The 17,695-nt window shown below is 48.8% G+C and overlaps 1 protein-coding gene across 1 annotated transcript in view; it reads left to right on the top strand.

Moving 5' to 3' along the window:
* The window catches only part of LOC130332322 (protein sel-1 homolog 3-like), a gene marked incomplete at its 3' end in the record, with an annotated part of 117,463 nt that overhangs the window by 48,513 nt on the left and 51,255 nt on the right, over positions 1-17,695 (top strand). Inside the window, exons 6-7 of the mRNA XM_056553739.1 lie at positions 10,572-10,687; positions 11,197-11,246. Coding sequence (XP_056409714.1) covers positions 10,572-10,687; positions 11,197-11,246 — 166 coding nt within the window. The remainder of the gene's footprint in view (positions 1-10,571; positions 10,688-11,196; positions 11,247-17,695) is intronic.

Genomic DNA, 17,695 nt, shown 5'->3' with positions numbered 1-17,695 from the left:
CTGTGTCTTCTCTGCCCTCTCCTTGATTCCTCTCTGCCCTCTCTGTGCTCTCCTGGATTCCTCTGTGTCTTCTCTGCCCTCTCCTGGATTCCTCTGTGTCTTCTCTGCCCTCTCCTTGATTCCTCTCTGCCCTCTCTGTGCTCTCCTGGATTCCTCTGTGTCTTCTCTGCCCTCTCCTGGATTCCTCTGTGTCTTCTCTGCCCTCTCCTGGATTCCTCTGTGTATTCTCTGCCTTCTCTGCCCTCTCCTGGATTCCTCTGTGTGTTCTCTGCCCTCTCCTGGATTCCTCTGTGTCTTCTCTGCCCTCTCCTGGATTCCTCTGTGTCTTCTCTGCCCTCTCCTGGATTCCTCTGTTTCTTCTCTGCCCTCTCCTGGATTCCTCTGTGTCTTCTCTGCCCTCTCCTGGATTCCTCTGTGTCTTCTCTGCCCTCTCCTGGATTCCTCTGTGTCTTCTCTGCCCTCTCCTGGATTCCTCTGTGTCTTCTCTGCCCTCTCCTGGATTCCTCTGTGTCTTCTCTGCCCTCTCCTGGATTCCTCTGTGTCTTCTCTGCCCTCTCCTGGATTCCTCTGTGTCTTCTCTGCCCTCTCCTGGATTCCTCTGTGTCTTCTATGTCCTCTCCTGGATTCCTCTGTGTCTTCTCTGCCCTCTCTGTGCTCTCCTGGATTCCTCTGTGTCTTCTCTGTGCTCTCCTGGATTCCTCTGTGTCTTCTCTGCCCTCTCCTGAATTCCTCTGTGTCTTCTCTGCCCTCTCCTGGATTCCTCTGTGTCTTCTTTGTGCTCTCCTGGATTCCTCTGTGTCTTCTCTGCCCTCTCCTGGATTCCTCTGTGTCTTCTCTGCCCTCTCCTGAATTCCTCTGTGTCTTCTCTGTGCTCTCCTGGATTCCTCTGTGTCTTCTCTGCCCTCTCCTGGATTCCTCTGTCTTCTCTGCCCTCTCCTGGATTCCTCTGTGTCTTCTCTGCCCTCTCCTTGATTCCTCTCTGCCCTCTCTGTGCTCTCCTGGATTCCTCTGTGTCTTCTCTGCCCTCTCCTGGATTCCTCTGTGTCTTCTCTGCCCTCTCCTGGATTCCTCTGTGTATTCTCTGCCTTCTCTGCCCTCTCCTGGATTCCTCTGTGTGTTCTCTGCCCTCTCTCTGTGCTCTCCTGGATTCCTCTGTGTCTTCTCTGCCCTCTCCTGGATTCCTCTGTGTCTTCTCTGTGCTCTCCTGGATTCCTCTGTGTCTTCTCTGTGCTCTCCTGGATTCCTCTGTGTCTTCTCTGCCCTCTCTGTGCTCTCCTGGATTCCTCTGTGTCTTCTCTGTGCTCTCCTGGATTCCTCTGTGTCTTCTCTGCCCTCTCTGTGCTCTCCTGGATTCCTCTGTGTCTTCTCTGTGCTCTCCTGGATTCCTCTGTGTCTTCTCTGCCCTCTCTGTGCTCTCCTGGATTCCTCTGCGTCTTCTCTGCCCTCTCCTGGATTCCTCTGTGTCTTCTCTGCCCTCTCCTGGATTCCTCTGTGTCTTCTCTGTGCTCTCCTGGATTCCTCTGTGTCTTCTCTGTCCTCTCCTGGATTCCTCTGTGTCTTCTCTGCCCTCTCCTTGATTCCTCTCTGCCCTCTCTGTGCTCTCCTGGATTCCTCTGTGTCTTCTCTGCCCTCTCCTGGATTCCTCTGTGTCTTCTCTGTCCTCTCCTGGATTCCTCTGTGTCTTCTCTGCCCTCTCCTTGATTCCTCTCTGCCCTCTCTGTGCTTTCCTGGATTCCTCTGTGTCTTCTCTGCCCTCTCCTGGATTCCTCTGTGTCTTCTCTGCCCTCTCCTTGATTCCTCTCTGCCCTCTCTGTGCTCTCCTGGATTCCTCTGTGTCTTCTCTGCCCTCTCCTGGATTCCTCTGTGTCTTCTCTGCCCTCTCCTGGATTCCTCTGTGTATTCTCTGCCTTCTCTGCCCTCTCCTGGATTCCTCTGTGTGTTCTCTGCCCTCTCCTGGATTCCTCTGTGTCTTCTCTGCCCTCTCCTGGATTCCTCTGTGTCTTCTCTGCCCTCTCCTGGATTCCTCTGTGTCTTCTCTGCCCTCTCCTGGATTCCTCTGTGTCTTCTCTGCCCTCTCCTGGATTCCTCTGTGTCTTCTCTGCCCTCTCCTGGATTCCTCTGTGTCTTCTCTGCCCTCTCCTGGATTCCTCTGTGTCTTCTCTGTGCTCTCCTGGATTCCTCTGTGTCTTCTCTGCCCTCTCCTAGATTCCTCTGTGTCTTCTCTGCCCTCTCCTGGATTCCTCTGTGTCTTCTCTGCCCTCTCCTGGATTCCTCTGTGTCTTCTCTGCCCTCTCCTGGATTCCTCTGTGTCTTCTCTGCCCTCTCCTGGATTCCTCTGTGTCTTCTCTGCCCTCTCCTGGATTCCTCTGTGTCTTCTATGTCCTCTCCTGGATTCCTCTGTGTCTTCTCTGCCCTCTCTGTGCTCTCCTGGATTCCTCTGTGTCTTCTCTGTGCTCTCCTGGATTCCTCTGTGTCTTCTCTGCCCTCTCCTGAATTCCTCTGTGTCTTCTCTGCCCTCTCCTGGATTCCTCTGTGTCTTCTTTGTGCTCTCCTGGATTCCTCTGTGTCTTCTCTGCCCTCTCCTGGATTCCTCTGTGTCTTCTCTGCCCTCTCCTGAATTCCTCTGGGTCTTCTCTGTGCTCTCCTGGATTCCTCTGTGTCTTCTCTGCCCTCTCCTGGATTCCTCTGTCTTCTCTGCCCTCTCCTGGATTCCTCTGTGTCTTCTCAGCCCTCTCCTGGATTCCTCTCTGCCCTCTCTGTGCTCTCCTGGATTCCTCTGTGTCTTCTCTGTGCTCTCCTGGATTCCTCTGTGTCTTCTCTGCCCTCTCCTCGATTCCTCTGTCTTCTCTGTCCTCTCCTGGATTCCTCTGTGTCTTCTCTGCCCTCTCCTTGATTCCTCTGTCTTCTCTGTCCTCTCCTGGATTCCTCTGTGTCTTCTCTGCCCTCTCCTTGATTCCTCTCTGCCCTCTCTGTGCTCTCCTGGATTCCTCTGTGTCTTCTCTGCCCTCTCCTCGATTCCTCTGTCTTCTCTGTGCTCTCCTGGATTCCTCTGTGTCTTCTCTGCCCTCTCCTCGATTCCTCTGTCTTCTCTGTCCTCTCCTGGATTCCTCTGTGTCTTCTCTGCCCTCTCCTGGATTCCTCTGTGTCTTCTCTGCCCTCTCCTGGATTCCTCTGTGTCTTCTCTGCCCTCTCCTGGATTCCTCTGTGTCTTCTCTGCCCTCTCCTGGATTCCTCTGTGTCTTCTCTGCCCTCTCCTGGATTCCTCTGTGTCTTCTCTGCCCTCTCCTGGATTCCTCTGTGTATTCTCTGCCTTCTCTGCCCTCTCCTGGATTCCTCTGTGTGTCCTCTGCCCTCTCCTGGATTCCTCTGTGTCTTCTCTGCCCTCTCCTGGATTCCTCTGTGTTTTCTCTGCCCTCTCCTGGATTCCTCTGTGTCTTCTCTGTGCTCTCCTGGATTCCTCTGTGTCTTCTCTGCCCTCTCTCTGTGCTCTCCTGGATTCCTCTGTGTCTTCTCTGCCCTCTCCTGGATTCCTCTGTGTCTTCTCTGTGCTCTCCTGGATTCCTCTGTGTCTTCTCTGTGCTCTCCTGGATTCCTCTGTGTCTTCTCTGCCCTCTCTGTGCTCTCCTGGATTCCTCTGTGTCTTCTCTGTGCTCTCCTGGATTCCTCTGTGTCTTCTCTGCCCTCTCTGTGCTCTCCTGGATTCCTCTGTGTCTTCTCTGTGCTCTCCTGGATTCCTCTGTGTCTTCTCTGCCCTCTCTGTGCTCTCCTGGATTCCTCTGTGTCTTCTCTGCCCTCTCCTGGATTCCTCTGTGTCTTCTCTGCCCTCTCCTGGATTCCTCTGTGTCTTCTCTGTGCTCTCCTGGATTCCTCTGTGTCTTCTCTGTCCTCTCCTGGATTCCTCTGTGTCTTCTCTGCCCTCTCCTTGATTCCTCTCTGCCCTCTCTGTGCTCTCCTGGATTCCTCTGTGTCTTCTCTGCCCTCTCCTGGATTCCTCTGTGTCTTCTCTGTCCTCTCCTGGATTCCTCTGTGTCTTCTCTGCCCTCTCCTTGATTCCTCTCTGCCCTCTCTGTGCTCTCCTGGATTCCTCTGTGTCTTCTCTGTCCTCTCCTGGATTCCTCTGTGTCTTCTCTGCCCTCTCCTTGATTCCTCTCTGCCCTCTCTGTGCTCTCCTGGATTCCTCTGTGTCTTCTCTGCCCTCTCCTGGATTCCTCTGTGTCTTCTCTGTCCTCTCCTGGATTCCTCTGTGTCTTCTCTGCCCTCTCCTTGATTCCTCTCTGCCCTCTCTGCTGTGCTCTCCTGGATTCCTCTGTGTCTTCTCTGCCCTCTCCTGGATTCCTCTGTGTCTTCTATGTCCTCTCCTGGATTCCTCTGTGTCTTCTCTGCCCTCTCTGTGCTCTCCTGGATTCCTTTGTGTCTTCTCTGTGCTCTCCTGGATTCCTCTGTGTCTTCTCTGCCCTCTCCTGGATTCCTCTGTGTCTTCTCTGCCCTCTCCTGGATTCCTCTGTGTATTCTCTGCCTTCTCTGCCCTCTCCTGGATTCCTCTGTGTGTTCTCTGCCCTCTCTCTGTGCTCTCCTGGATTCCTCTGTGTCTTCTCTGCCCTCTCCTGGATTCCTCTGTGTCTTCTCTGTGCTCTCCTGGATTCCTCTGTGTCTTCTCTGTGCTCTCCTGGATTCCTCTGTGTCTTCTCTGCCCTCTCTGTGCTCTCCTGGATTCCTCTGTGTCTTCTCTGTGCTCTCCTGGATTCCTCTGTGTCTTCTCTGCCCTCTCTGTGCTCTCCTGGATTCCTCTGTGTCTTCTCTGTGCTCTCCTGGATTCCTCTGTGTCTTCTCTGCCCTCTCTGTGCTCTCCTGGATTCCTCTGTGTCTTCTCTGCCCTCTCCTGGATTCCTCTGTGTCTTCTCTGCCCTCTCCTGGATTCCTCTGTGTCTTCTCTGTGCTCTCCTGGATTCCTCTGTGTCTTCTCTGTCCTCTCCTGGATTCCTCTGTGTCTTCTCTGCCCTCTCCTTGATTCCTCTCTGCCCTCTCTGTGCTCTCCTGGATTCCTCTGTGTCTTCTCTGCCCTCTCCTGGATTCCTCTGTGTCTTCTCTGTCCTCTCCTGGATTCCTCTGTGTCTTCTCTGCCCTCTCCTTGATTCCTCTCTGCCCTCTCTGTGCTCTCCTGGATTCCTCTGTGTCTTCTCTGCCCTCTCCTGGATTCCTCTGTGTCTTCTCTGCCCTCTCCTTGATTCCTCTCTGCCCTCTCTGTGCTCTCCTGGATTCCTCTGTGTCTTCTCTGCCCTCTCCTGGATTCCTCTGTGTCTTCTCTGCCCTCTCCTGGATTCCTCTGTGTATTCTCTGCCTTCTCTGCCCTCTCCTGGATTCCTCTGTGTGTTCTCTGCCCTCTCCTGGATTCCTCTGTGTCTTCTCTGCCCTCTCCTGGATTCCTCTGTGTCTTCTCTGCCCTCTCCTGGATTCCTCTGTTTCTTCTCTGCCCTCTCCTGGATTCCTCTGTGTCTTCTCTGCCCTCTCCTGGATTCCTCTGTGTCTTCTCTGCCCTCTCCTGGATTCCTCTGTGTCTTCTCTGCCCTCTCCTGGATTCCTCTGTGTCTTCTCTGCCCTCTCCTGGATTCCTCTGTGTCTTCTCTGCCCTCTCCTGGATTCCTCTGTGTCTTCTCTGCCCTCTCCTGGATTCCTCTGTGTCTTCTCTGCCCTCTCCTGGATTCCTCTGTGTCTTCTATGTCCTCTCCTGGATTCCTCTGTGTCTTCTCTGCCCTCTCTGTGCTCTCCTGGATTCCTCTGTGTCTTCTCTGTGCTCTCCTGGATTCCTCTGTGTCTTCTCTGCCCTCTCCTGAATTCCTCTGTGTCTTCTCTGCCCTCTCCTGGATTCCTCTGTGTCTTCTTTGTGCTCTCCTGGATTCCTCTGTGTCTTCTCTGCCCTCTCCTGGATTCCTCTGTGTCTTCTCTGCCCTCTCCTGAATTCCTCTGTGTCTTCTCTGTGCTCTCCTGGATTCCTCTGTGTCTTCTCTGCCCTCTCCTGGATTCCTCTGTCTTCTCTGCCCTCTCCTGGATTCCTCTGTGTCTTCTCTGCCCTCTCCTTGATTCCTCTCTGCCCTCTCTGTGCTCTCCTGGATTCCTCTGTGTCTTCTCTGCCCTCTCCTGGATTCCTCTGTGTCTTCTCTGCCCTCTCCTGGATTCCTCTGTGTATTCTCTGCCTTCTCTGCCCTCTCCTGGATTCCTCTGTGTGTTCTCTGCCCTCTCTCTGTGCTCTCCTGGATTCCTCTGTGTCTTCTCTGCCCTCTCCTGGATTCCTCTGTGTCTTCTCTGTGCTCTCCTGGATTCCTCTGTGTCTTCTCTGTGCTCTCCTGGATTCCTCTGTGTCTTCTCTGCCCTCTCTGTGCTCTCCTGGATTCCTCTGTGTCTTCTCTGTGCTCTCCTGGATTCCTCTGTGTCTTCTCTGCCCTCTCTGTGCTCTCCTGGATTCCTCTGTGTCTTCTCTGTGCTCTCCTGGATTCCTCTGTGTCTTCTCTGCCCTCTCTGTGCTCTCCTGGATTCCTCTGCGTCTTCTCTGCCCTCTCCTGGATTCCTCTGTGTCTTCTCTGCCCTCTCCTGGATTCCTCTGTGTCTTCTCTGTGCTCTCCTGGATTCCTCTGTGTCTTCTCTGTCCTCTCCTGGATTCCTCTGTGTCTTCTCTGCCCTCTCCTTGATTCCTCTCTGCCCTCTCTGTGCTCTCCTGGATTCCTCTGTGTCTTCTCTGCCCTCTCCTGGATTCCTCTGTGTCTTCTCTGTCCTCTCCTGGATTCCTCTGTGTCTTCTCTGCCCTCTCCTTGATTCCTCTCTGCCCTCTCTGTGCTTTCCTGGATTCCTCTGTGTCTTCTCTGCCCTCTCCTGGATTCCTCTGTGTCTTCTCTGCCCTCTCCTTGATTCCTCTCTGCCCTCTCTGTGCTCTCCTGGATTCCTCTGTGTCTTCTCTGCCCTCTCCTGGATTCCTCTGTGTCTTCTCTGCCCTCTCCTGGATTCCTCTGTGTATTCTCTGCCTTCTCTGCCCTCTCCTGGATTCCTCTGTGTGTTCTCTGCCCTCTCCTGGATTCCTCTGTGTCTTCTCTGCCCTCTCCTGGATTCCTCTGTGTCTTCTCTGCCCTCTCCTGGATTCCTCTGTGTCTTCTCTGCCCTCTCCTGGATTCCTCTGTGTCTTCTCTGCCCTCTCCTGGATTCCTCTGTGTCTTCTCTGCCCTCTCCTGGATTCCTCTGTGTCTTCTCTGCCCTCTCCTGGATTCCTCTGTGTCTTCTCTGTGCTCTCCTGGATTCCTCTGTGTCTTCTCTGCCCTCTCCTAGATTCCTCTGTGTCTTCTCTGCCCTCTCCTGGATTCCTCTGTGTCTTCTCTGCCCTCTCCTGGATTCCTCTGTGTCTTCTCTGCCCTCTCCTGGATTCCTCTGTGTCTTCTCTGCCCTCTCCTGGATTCCTCTGTGTCTTCTCTGCCCTCTCCTGGATTCCTCTGTGTCTTCTATGTCCTCTCCTGGATTCCTCTGTGTCTTCTCTGCCCTCTCTGTGCTCTCCTGGATTCCTCTGTGTCTTCTCTGTGCTCTCCTGGATTCCTCTGTGTCTTCTCTGCCCTCTCCTGAATTCCTCTGTGTCTTCTCTGCCCTCTCCTGGATTCCTCTGTGTCTTCTTTGTGCTCTCCTGGATTCCTCTGTGTCTTCTCTGCCCTCTCCTGGATTCCTCTGTGTCTTCTCTGCCCTCTCCTGAATTCCTCTGGGTCTTCTCTGTGCTCTCCTGGATTCCTCTGTGTCTTCTCTGCCCTCTCCTGGATTCCTCTGTCTTCTCTGCCCTCTCCTGGATTCCTCTGTGTCTTCTCAGCCCTCTCCTGGATTCCTCTCTGCCCTCTCTGTGCTCTCCTGGATTCCTCTGTGTCTTCTCTGTGCTCTCCTGGATTCCTCTGTGTCTTCTCTGCCCTCTCCTCGATTCCTCTGTCTTCTCTGTCCTCTCCTGGATTCCTCTGTGTCTTCTCTGCCCTCTCCTTGATTCCTCTGTCTTCTCTGTCCTCTCCTGGATTCCTCTGTGTCTTCTCTGCCCTCTCCTTGATTCCTCTCTGCCCTCTCTGTGCTCTCCTGGATTCCTCTGTGTCTTCTCTGCCCTCTCCTCGATTCCTCTGTCTTCTCTGTGCTCTCCTGGATTCCTCTGTGTCTTCTCTGCCCTCTCCTCGATTCCTCTGTCTTCTCTGTCCTCTCCTGGATTCCTCTGTGTCTTCTCTGCCCTCTCCTTGATTCCTCTCTGCCCTCTCTGTGCTCTCCTGGATTCCTCTGTGTCTTCTCTGCCCTCTCCTGGATTCCTCTGTGTCTTCTCTGTGCTCTCCTGGATTCCTCTGTGTCTTCTCTGTCCTCTCCTGGATTCCTCTGTGTCTTCTCTGCCCTCTCCTTGATTCCTCTCTGCCCTCTCTGTGCTCTCCTGGATTCCTCTGTGTATTCTCTGCCCTCTCCTGGATTCCTCTGTGTCTTCTCTGTGCTCTCCTGGATTCCTCTGTGTCTTCTCTGTGCTCTCCTGGATTCCTCTGTGTCTTCTCTGCCCTCTCCTGGATTCCTCTGTGTATTCTCTGCCTTCTCTGCCCTCTCCTGGATTCCTCTGTGTGTTCTCTGCCCTCTCCTGGATTCCTCTGTGTCTTCTCTGCCCTCTCCTGGATTCCTCTGTGTCTTCTCTGCCCTCTCCTGGATTCCTCTGTGTCTTCTCTGTGCTCTCCTGGATTCCTCTGTGTCTTTTCTGTGCTCTCCTGGATTCATCTGTGTCTTCTCTGCCCTCTCCTGGATTCCTCTGTGTCTTCTCTGCCCTCTCCTGAATTCCTCTCTGTCTTCTCTGCCCTCTCCTGGATTCCTCTGTGTCTTCTCTGCCCTCTCCTGGATTCCTCTGTGTCTTCTCTGCCCTCTCCTGGATTCCTCTGTGTCTTCTCTGCCCTCTCCTGGATTCCTCTGTGTCTTCTCTGCCCTCTCCTGGATTCCTCTGTGTCTTCTCTGTGCTCTCCTGGATTCCTCTGTGTCTTCTCTGCCCTCTCCTGGATTCCTCTGTGTCTTCTCTGCCCTCTCCTGGATTCCTCTGTGTCTTCTCTGCCCTCTCCTGGATTCCTCTGTGTCTTCTCTGCCCTCTCCTGGATTCCTCTGTGTCTTCTCTGCCCTCTCCTGGATTCCTCTGTGTCTTCTATGTCCTCTCCTGGATTCCTCTGTGTCTTCTCTGCCCTCTCTGTGCTCTCCTGGATTCCTCTGTGTCTTCTCTGTGCTCTCCTGGATTCCTCTGTGTCTTCTCTGCCCTCTCCTGAATTCCTCTGTGTCTTCTCTGCCCTCTCCTGAATTCCTCTGTGTCTTCTCTGCCCTCTCCTGGATTCCTCTGTGTCTTCTATGTCCTCTCCTGGATTCCTCTGTGTCTTCTCTGCCCTCTCTGTGCTCTCCTGGATTCCTCTGTGTCTTCTCTGTGCTCTCCTGGATTCCTCTGTGTCTTCTCTGCCCTCTCCTGGATTCCTCTGTGTCTTCTCTGTGCTCTCCTGGATTCCTCTGTGTCTTCTCTGCCCTCTCCTGGATTCCTCTGTGTCTTCTCTGCCCTCTCCTGGATTCCTCTGTGTCTTCTCTGCCCTCTCCTGGATTCCTCTGTGTCTTCTCTGCCCTCTCCTGGATTCCTCTGTGTCTTCTCTGCCCTCTCCTGGATTCCTCTGTGTCTTCTATGTCCTCTCCTGGATTCCTCTGTGTCTTCTCTGCCCTCTCCTGAATTCCTCTGTGTCTTCTCTGCCCTCTCCTGGATTCCTCTGTGTCTTCTCTGTGCTCTCCTGGATTCCTCTGTGTCTTCTCTGCCCTCTCCTGAATTCCTCTGTGTCTTCTCTGCCCTCTCCTGGATTCCTCTGTGTCTTCTCTGTGCTCTCCTGGATTCCTCTGTGTCTTCTCTGCCCTCTCCTGGATTCCTCTGTGTCTTCTCTGTGCTCTCCTGGATTCCTCTGTGTCTTCTCTGCCCTCTCCTGGATTCCTCTGTGTCTTCTCTGCCCTCTCCTGGATTCCTCTGTGTCTTCTCTGCCCTCTCCTGGATTCCTCTCTGCCCTCTCTGTGCTCTCCTGGATTCCTCTGTGTCTTCTCTGCCCTCTCCTGGATTCCTCTGTCTTCTCTGCCCTCTCCTGGATTCCTCTGTGTCTTCTCTGCCCTCTCCTGGATTCCTCTGTCTTCTCTGCCCTCTCCTGGATTCCTCTGTCTTCTCTGCCCTCTCCTGGATTCCTCTGTGTGTTCTCTGCCCTCTCCTGGATTCCTCTGTGTCTTCTCTGCCCTCTCCTGGATTCCTCTATCTTCTCTGCCCTCTCCGGGATTCCTCTGTGCTGCGGCGGTGTATATCCGGCATTGTTCTTGCCCGTTGTGATATAACCCTGCAGTCAGACAGGATATAGGTTTATATATCAGGATGTTCTCGTCTGGTTGTGGTCAGAGATGTTTGTACAGGATAAAACTTCCGGGTACAGACAATGGCGGCTGTATCCCCCTCCCCCGGGTATATCAGTCTCTGAATATTATGCAGCTTTCCCCAGACCCTGAATGGCATCCATGTTCCTCACGTTTTGTGGTTTTCTCTGCAGGTCATCTGCACGTCCAGGTGGAGCTCCTCTCCCGGGAGGCCCAGGCGTTCCTGAGCCGGAGACCCCTCCCCCTGAACCGGTGGTGCCTGATCCAGCTGAGCCTGGAGACCTCCCTGGTGGGGATATAGTATATACTCTGTGTGTGACATCATCATACTAACTAAAGGACGTAACGCCTCGTCTCTCTTATCCTCCAGAGCTGCACTCACTATTCTGCTGTTATATCATGTCTTATCCTCCAGAGCTGCACTCACTATTCTGCTGTTATATCCTGTCTTATACTCCAGGGCTGCACTCACTATTCTGCTGTTACATCATGTCTTATCTTCCAGTCATCCCCAGAGTTTCACTCACTATTCTGCTGTTGCATCATGTCTTATCCTCCAGAGCTGCGCTCACTATTCTGCTGTTACATCATGTCTTATCTTCCAGTCATCCCCAGAGTTTCACTCACTATTCTGCTGTTACATCATGTCTTATCTTCCAGTCATCCCCAGAGTTGCACTCACTATTCTGCTGTTACATCATCTCTTATCCTCCAGTCATCTCAAGTGTTAAACTCACCATTCTGCTGTTATGGTAATGCCGATGCCGATAACTGAGCTTATCTTATTGTCTTTTGTAGGGGAACCTGACCGTCATCTGTGGAGAACACATTGAGGAGAAGACATTCAGGTAGCATCTGATCTCACCAGAGCTATATACTGTGTGTGTGTGTATATATATATATTGCAAGAAAGGTAGAGCCGCTCACCACTCCTCCGTCTGCTGCGCCTCCTTGTGCTACGGACACTGGTACCGCCCCCGATTCAACCAAGATCATAGGAAAGAAATGACCGGCACTCAGGTGTTTGCAGGTAAAAAACTTTGTATGGCTTTATTCACAATGCCCAACACAGGACAGGATCTGACGCATTTCGCACTACAGAGTGCTTATTCGTAGATCTACGAATAAGCACTCTGTAGTGCGAAACGCGTCAGTTCCTGTCCTGTGTTGGGCGTTGTGAATAAAGCCATACAAAATTTTTTACCTGCAAACACCTGAGTGCCGGACATTTCTTTCCTATGATATCTATCTATCTATCTATATCTATATCTATATCTATATCTATATATATATATATATATATATATATATATATATATATATATATATTGTGACACTGTGGCTAGGGAAGGGTGTATTTCCCTAGCTAACCCTAGAGAAACCTCCACCTGTGGCCTAATTAATGAGATAGCAGAAAGGGGAAATGTGTTTAATAGGAAGTCAGACAGAACAGTTGGTGCTCTCCCCAGAAGAGAGCAAGGTGGCTGTAAGGGGGGAGGCAGGGGTCCTGCCGAGGAACACACCGCCCGAGCTGTGAGTGGCCCCAAGAGTGATGTGGACGAGACACACAGCAAGAGGTTGCAAACGCTGTGTGTGAACAGTGAGTAGAGGGTTCCAGGAGGCATAAGCTTAACTGGCCGGGAAAAGCCCACCAGTCAGGGCACGCTGGATTGTTTAGTTAGTGACTAGACGGTCTAGGGTTTTGATTGTTCCTGTGTTATGTTTGTTATTTATCCTGCAACCTGTCTAATAAAGGAGCCAGACTGCATAAAGTACTGTTGTTTGCCTGCTGATTGAAGTGGAAACGTGTCCTGTGGCGGTGTCAAAGACAATCCCAGAGCTATCCCCAGGGAGAAATCCTTACTATATATATATATATATATATATATATATATATATATATCAGTGTCCTCCATACTTATCAGTGTCCTCCATACTTATCAGTGTCCTCCATACTTATCAGTGTCCTCCATACTTATCAGTGTCCTCCTCTAAACTTATCAGTGTCCTCCATACTTATCAGTGTCCTCCACCATACTTATCAGTGCCCTCCACCATACTTATCAGTATCCTCCATACTTATCAGTATCCTCCATACTTATCAGTGTCCTCTATACTTATCAGTGTCCTCCATACTTATCAGTGTCCTCCACCATACTTATCAGTGTCCTCCACCATACTTATCAGTGTCCTCTATACTTATCAGTGTCCTCTATACTTATCAGTGTCCTCCTCTATACTTATCAGTGTCCTCCATACTTATCAGTGTCCTCTATACTTATCAGTGTCCTCCATACTTATCAGTGTCCTCCATACTTATCAGTGTCCTCTATACTTATCAGTGTCCTCTATACTTATCAGTGTCCTCCTCCATACTAATCAGTGTCCTCCTCCATACTTATCAGTGTCCTCTATACTTATCAGTGTCCTCTATACTTATCAGTGTCCTCCATACTTATCAGTGTCCTCTATACTTTTCAGTGTCCTCCTCTATACTTATCAGTGTCCTCCATACTTATCAGTGTCCTCTATACTTTTCAGTGTCCTCCATATTTATCAGTGTCCTCCATACTTATCAGTGTCCTCCACCATACTTATCAGTAGTGTTGAGCGGCATAGGCCATATTCGAATTCGCGAATATTCGCGAATATATGGACGAATATTCGTCATATATTCGCGAATATTCGCATGTTCGTAACATTCTCGTTTTATTTTCGCATATGCGAATATTCGCGTATGCGAAAATCATATACAAAAATTAGCATAAGTGAAAATTAGTGTATGCTAATTTTCGCGTATGCGAATATTCGCACACCAGTCACACAGTAGTATTGGAGCCTTCTTTACACCACACAAGCTGGAAGCAGAGAGGGATGATCACTGTGTGTACTGTGAAAAAACAAAAAAACAAACAAGAAAAAAACAAAAACGAATATTCGTAATTACGAATATATAGTGCTATATTCGCGAATATTCGCGAATTCGCGAATATGCGATATTCGCGAATAAAATTCGCATTGCGAATATTCGCGAGCAACACTACTTATCAGTGTCCTCTATTCTTATCAGTGTCCTCTATACTTATCAGTGTCCTCCTCCATACTTATCAGTGTCCTCCTCCATACTTATCAGTGTCCTCCATACTTATCAGTGTCCTCCATACTTATCAGTGTCCTCTATACTTATCAGTGTCCTCCACCATACTTATCAGTGTCCTCCACCATACTTATCAGTGCCCTCCACCATACTTATCAGTGTCCTCCTCCATAATTATCAGTGTCCTCCATATTTATCAGTGTCCTCCATACTTATCAGTGTCCTCCACCATACTTATCAGTGTCCTCTATACTTATCAGTGTCCTCCTCCATATTTATCAGTGTCCTCCTCCATACTTATCAGTGTCCTCCATACTTATCAGTGTCCTCCTCCATACTTATCAGTGTCCTCCTCCATAATTATCAGTGTCCTCCATATTTATCAGTGTCCTCCATACTTATCAGTGTCCTCCTCCATAATTATCAGTGTCCCCCATATTTATCAGTGTCCTCTATACTTATCAGTGTCCTCCATACTTATCAGTGTCCTCCACCATACTTATCAGTGTCCTCTATACTTATCAGTGTCCTCCTCCATATTTATCAGTGTCCTCCTCCATACTTATCAGTGTCCTCCTCTATACTTATCAGTGTCCTCCATACTTATCAGTGTCCTCCATACTTATCAGTGTCCTCCATACTTATCAGTGTCCTCTATACTTTTCAGTGTCCTCCATATTTATCAGTGTCCTCCATACTTATCAGTGTCCTCCACCATACTTATCAGTGTCCTCTATACTTATCAGTGTCCTCTATACTTATCAGTGTCCCCTATACTTATCAGTGTCCACCACACTTATCAGTGTCCTCCTCCATACTTATCAGTGTCCTCCATACTTATCAGTGTCCCCCATACTTATCAGTGTCCTCTATACTTATCACTGTCCTCCTCCATACTTATCAGTGTCCTCCATACTTATCAGTGTCCTCCATACTTATCAGTGTCCTCCACCATACTTATCAGTGTCCTCCTCCATATTTATCAGTGTCCTCCTCCATACTTATCAGTGTCCTCTATACTTATCAGTGTCCTCCATACTTATCAGTGTCCTCTATACTTTTCAGTGTCCTCTATATTTATCAGTGTCCTCCATACTTATCAGTGTCCTCCACCATACTTATCAGTGTCCTCTATACTTATCAGTGTCCTCCATACTTATCAGTGTCCTCCATACTTATCAGTGTCCTCTATACTTATCAGTGTCCTCTATACTTATCAGTGTCCTCTATACTTATCAGTGTCCTCCATACTTATCAGTGTCCTCCTCCATACTTATCAGTGTCCTCTATACTTATCAGTGTCCTCTATACTTATCAGTGTCCTCTATACTTATCAGTGTCCTCCATACTTATCAGTGTCCTCTATACTTATCAGTGTCCTCCACCATACTTATCAGTGCCCTCCACCATACTTATCAGTGTCCTCCTCCATAATTATCAGTGTCCTCCATATTTATCAGTGTCCTCTATACTTATCAGTGTCCTCCATACTTATCAGTGTCCTCCACCATACTTATCAGTGTCCTCTATACTTATCAGTGTCCTCCTCCATATTTATCAGTGTCCTCCTCTATACTTATCAGTGTCCTCCATACTTATCAGTGTCCTCCATACTTATCAGTGTCCTCCATACTTATCAGTGTCCTCCTCCATAATTATCAGTGTCCTCCATATTTATCAGTGTCCTCCATACTTATCAGTGTCCTCCTCCATAATTATCAGTGTCCTCTATACTTATCAGTGTCCTCCACCATACTTATCAGTGTCCTCTATACTTATCAGTGTCCTCCTCCATATTTACCAGTGTCCTCCTCCATACTTATCAGTGTCCTCCTCCATACTTATCAGTGTCCTCCATACTTATCAGTGTCCTCCATACTTATCAGTGTCCTCTATACTTTTCAGTGTCCTCCATATTTATCAGTGTCCTCCATACTTATCAGTGTCCTCCACCATACTTATCAGTGTCCTCTATACTTATCAGTGTCCTCTATACTTATCAGTGTCCCCTATACTTATCAGTGTCCACCACACTTATCAGTGTCCTCCTCCATACTTATCAGTGTCCTCCATACTTATCAGTGTCCTCCATACTTATCAGTGTCCTCTATACTTATCACTGTCCTCCTCCATACTTATCAGTGTCCTCCATACTTATCAGTGTCCTCCATACTTATCAGTGTCCTCCATACTTATCAGTGTCCTCCACCATACTTATCAGTGTCCTCCTCCATATTTATCAGTGTCCTCCTCCATACTTATCAGTGTCCTCTATACTTATCAGTGTCCTCTATACTTATCAGTGTCCTCCATACTTATCAGTGTCCTCCATACTTATCAGTGTCCTCTATACTTATCAGTGTCCTCCACCATACTTATCAGTGTCCTCCACCATACTTATCAGTGCCCTCCACCATACTTATCAGTGTCCTCCTCCATAATTATCAGTGTCCTCCATATTTATCAGTGTTCTCTATACTTATCAGTGTCCTCCATACTTATCAGTGTCCTCCACCATACTTATCAGTGTCCTCCTCTATACTTATCAGTGTCCTCCTCCATACTTATCAGTGTCCTCCATACTTATCAGTGTCCTCCATACTTATCAGTGTCCTCCATACTTATCAGTGTCCTCCTCCATAATTATCAGTGTCCTCCATATTTATCAGTGTCCTCCATACTTATCAGTGTCCTCCTCCATAATTATCAGTGTCCTCTATACTTATCAGTGTCCTCCACCATACTTATCAGTGTCCTCTATACTTATCAGTGTCCTCCTCCATATTTATCAGTGTCCTCCTCCATACTTATCAGTGTCCTCCTCCATACTTATCAGTGTCCTCCTCCATACTTATCAGTGTCCTCCATACTTATCAGTGTCCCCCATACTTATCAGTGTCCTCTATACTTTTCAGTGTCCTCCATATTTATCAGTGTCCTCCATACTTATCAGTGTCCTCTACCATACTTATCAGTGTCCTCTATACTTATCAGTGTCCTCTATACTTATCAGTGTCCCCTATACTTATCAGTGTCCACCACACTTATCAGTGTCCTCCTCCATACTTATCAGTGTCCTCCATACTTATCAGTGTCCTCTATACTTATCACTGTCCTCCTCCATACTTATCAGTGTCCTCCATACTTATCAGTGTCCTCCATACTTATCAGTGTCCTCCACCATACTTATCAGTGTCCTCCTCCATATTTATCAGTGTCCTCCTCCATACTTATCAGTGTCCTCTATACTTATCAGTGTCCTCCATACTTATCAGTGTCCTCTATACTTTTCAGTGTCCTCTATATTTATCAGTGTCCTCCATACTTATCAGTGTCCTCCACCATACTTATCAGTGTCCTCTATACTTATCAGTGTCCTCTATACTTATCAGTGTCCCCTATACTTATCAGTTTCCACCACACTTATCAGTGTCCTCCTCCATACTTATCAGTGTCCTCCTCCATACTTATCAGTGTCCTCCATACTTATCAGTGTCCTCTATACTTATCAGTGTCCTCCATACTTATCAGTGTCCTCTATACTTATCAGTGTCCTCCATACTTATCAGTGTCCTCCTCCATACTTATCAGTGTCCTCTATACTTATCAGTGTCCTCTATACTTATCAGTGTCCTCTATACTTATCAATGTCCTCTATACTTATCAGTGTCCTCTATACTTATAAGTGTCCTCTATACTTATAAGTGTCCTCTATACTTATAAGTGTCCTCTATACTTATCTGTGTCCTCCATACTTATCAGTGTCCTCCATACTTATCAGTGTCCTCTATACTTATCAGTGTCCTCCTCCATACTTATCAGTGTCCTCCTCCATATTTATCAGTGTCCTCCTCCATATTTATCAGTGTCCTCTATACTTATCAGTGTCCTCTATACTTATCAGTGTCCTCTATACTTATCAGTGTCCTCCATACTTATCAGTGTCCTCCTCCATACTTATCAGTGTCCTCTATACTTATCAGTGTCCTCTATACTTATCAGTGTCCTCCATACTTATCAGTGTCCTCCTCCATACTTATCAGTGTCCTCCACCATACTTATCAGTGTCCTCTATACTTATCAGTGTCCTCTATACTTATCAGTGTCCTCTATACTTATCAGTGTCCTCTATACTTATCAGTGTCCTCTATACTTATCAATGTCCTCTATACTTATCAGTGTCCTCTATACTTATAAGTG

The sequence above is a fragment of the Hyla sarda genome, unplaced genomic scaffold, assembly GCF_029499605.1.
Source record: "Hyla sarda isolate aHylSar1 unplaced genomic scaffold, aHylSar1.hap1 scaffold_375, whole genome shotgun sequence".
Taxonomy (NCBI): Eukaryota; Metazoa; Chordata; class Amphibia; order Anura; family Hylidae; genus Hyla; species Hyla sarda.
Note: the sequence above shows the minus strand (reverse complement) of the source record. Positions and strands in the feature narration are given on the sequence as shown.